Source organism: Bombus impatiens, unplaced genomic scaffold, assembly GCF_000188095.3.
Source record: "Bombus impatiens unplaced genomic scaffold, BIMP_2.2 scf_0647, whole genome shotgun sequence".
Classification (NCBI taxonomy): domain Eukaryota; kingdom Metazoa; phylum Arthropoda; class Insecta; order Hymenoptera; family Apidae; genus Bombus; species Bombus impatiens.
Genome location: NT_177066.1, coordinates 42,298 through 44,341, shown reverse-complemented (window position 1 = coordinate 44,341; position 2,044 = coordinate 42,298). Strand labels below are relative to the sequence as shown.

At 54.8% G+C, this 2,044-nt stretch overlaps 1 protein-coding gene across 4 annotated transcripts in view; it reads left to right on the top strand.

Moving 5' to 3' along the window:
* The window catches only part of LOC100745430 (protein Wnt-6), a 58,962-nt gene extending 56,970 nt beyond the window's left edge, over positions 1 to 1,992 (top strand). For all 4 annotated transcript variants that reach the window (XM_033322594.1, XM_003492046.4, XM_033322595.1 and 1 more), the window contains 3 exons: positions 671 to 790; positions 864 to 1,063; positions 1,145 to 1,992. In XM_033322594.1, coding sequence (XP_033178485.1) covers positions 671 to 790; positions 864 to 1,063; positions 1,145 to 1,606 — 782 coding nt within the window. In that variant the 3' untranslated portion in view covers positions 1,607 to 1,992. The remainder of the gene's footprint in view (positions 1 to 670; positions 791 to 863; positions 1,064 to 1,144) is intronic.
* The last annotated feature ends 52 nt before the right edge of the window (positions 1,993 to 2,044 follow it).

The following is a 2,044-nucleotide window of genomic DNA, read 5'->3' as shown; positions in this document are numbered from 1 at the left end:
AGGGAGGCAGCAGGCTCGCGAACACGCGGAAATAAAGGAAGGGTATGGAGAGGATTTGCAAAACCCGGATGCTCGGACAGGTGAGAGACAATGGGTGACATGGAGCCGTTGGACGGAGGCGGTGGTAATCTGCCGTTTTGAAAAGGGGTGGAACCTCCGGCGTGCATTGTCCGCCTAATGATGGAGTGGAGACGTGACAGGTGAAACTGAATACACACGCCACCGAAATCCGACGACCTCGTTCTCTCCTGCTTGGCTCGCTCTTCTCGCGTCGCTGCCAGAATCCCTCGACGACCGTCTGTCTGTCCACTTGGAAACGTCGAGTCTGTCGCAACCAACTCCGTTGCTGCCGAAATCCTTCCGCTTGGAGGGCGCGCCCTTTCTTTCCTCGAGGATTCCGACGTCCGCACGGTTTTCAGACGCGAGACGAGGTCTATGCACGTCGTTCCCCTCTATCGAAAGTTAAATTCGTTTCCGTCCATTCAGCGAATACTCGATTAACGGACTTATCCTCCCTTTTGCAATTACCTCGTTCGTCGTAATCCGATTTCTTCCGTTCGGCAGTCTGTCTAATCTGAGAACGCGAGGCTCGGGAATCTCGAAGCTTTTCAGGGTCGTAAAGAACAAATGGCCGCTAATCGATTCTCGTAACTCGTGCCGATGTTCGCAGATACCAGAGAGACGGGTTTTGTGAACGCCATCACCGCGGCCGGAGTGACCTACGCGGTGACCAGAGCTTGCACCATGGGACACCTCGTCGAATGCTCCTGCGACAAGATGACGGCGAAAGGTAAGCAACGAGTTTAGATTTCTTGCTACGCAACCCTGAGACTCGGATCTCGCGAACATCGCGAATTGCGCAGGTAATCGGCTCGGTAAATTGACCCGTACCGCTGAAATGGAGAAGAGCCTGCCGACCGAGGGTGACTGGGAGTGGGGTGGATGCGGCGACAACGTAAAGTTCGGATTTAAGAAGTCACGGGACTTTATGGACGCCCCTTACCGAAAGCGCAGCGACATCAAAACGCTGGTGAAGCTGCACAACAACAACGCCGGTCGTCTGGTAGGCAACGCGCGCTTTCCCGTTCCCCGAACTTTCACGGTACATCGCGACTGCTTTGTTTTTCTCTCGTCTCTGCCGCAGGCCATCAGGGACTTTATGAGCACGGAATGCAAGTGCCACGGACTTTCGGGATCATGCACGGTTCGAACCTGTTGGCGGAAAATGCCGGCGTTCCGCGACGTTGGCAACAGGCTGAAAGAGTCGTTCGACGGTGCGGCGAAGGTGATACCGAGCAACGACGGCCACAGCTTCATCACCGAGGGGCCGACCATCAAGCCGCCGGACAGATTCGATCTGATATACAGCGAGGACTCGCCGGACTTCTGCAAGCCGAACAGAAAAACGGGCTCCCTGGGCACACAGGGACGACGATGCAACTCCACCAGTCAAGGGGTCGACGGATGCGAGCTGCTCTGCTGCGGTAGAGGCTACGACACCAGAGTCGTCAAGGAGAAGATCAGCTGCGAATGCAGGTTCCGCTGGTGCTGCGAGGTCACTTGCAACACCTGCCTGGTTAAGAAAACGGTCAACACTTGTCGCTAACGAGTCGCCTGTCCACCGTTAGAATAAACGTTTGTAATATACGCGACGCGCTGTCGAACAGTTTGGACGCGAGGGTCGAGTCGCGAACAATCAGTCGTAAATAAGTCGCGAGCTCGATCGTTCGCGTCCCATCGTTCGAAGCTTTCCAAGTATCTCCAGCTGTTCGTTTCGAGCGTTTCGCGCTTTGCTTGCTCGCGGCGCGCGAAACGATCGTCGCTTTACTCGCTTTCGTTCGACTTTTGTCGACACGCCGCCTTTCAACCTCTCCCATTCCCCCTTTTTGCCCCCTTGCGCTTGCGTTCTCCGCATTTACTGTACATAAGACTGAATGGACGAAAGTTTATACTGTGCAGCGTGAAATGCGAATAAAAACGTGTATCCCCGGCCGAATTTTCGTTCGTTACTTTCGAAACATGGCACCGCAATCGCGTCGATCGA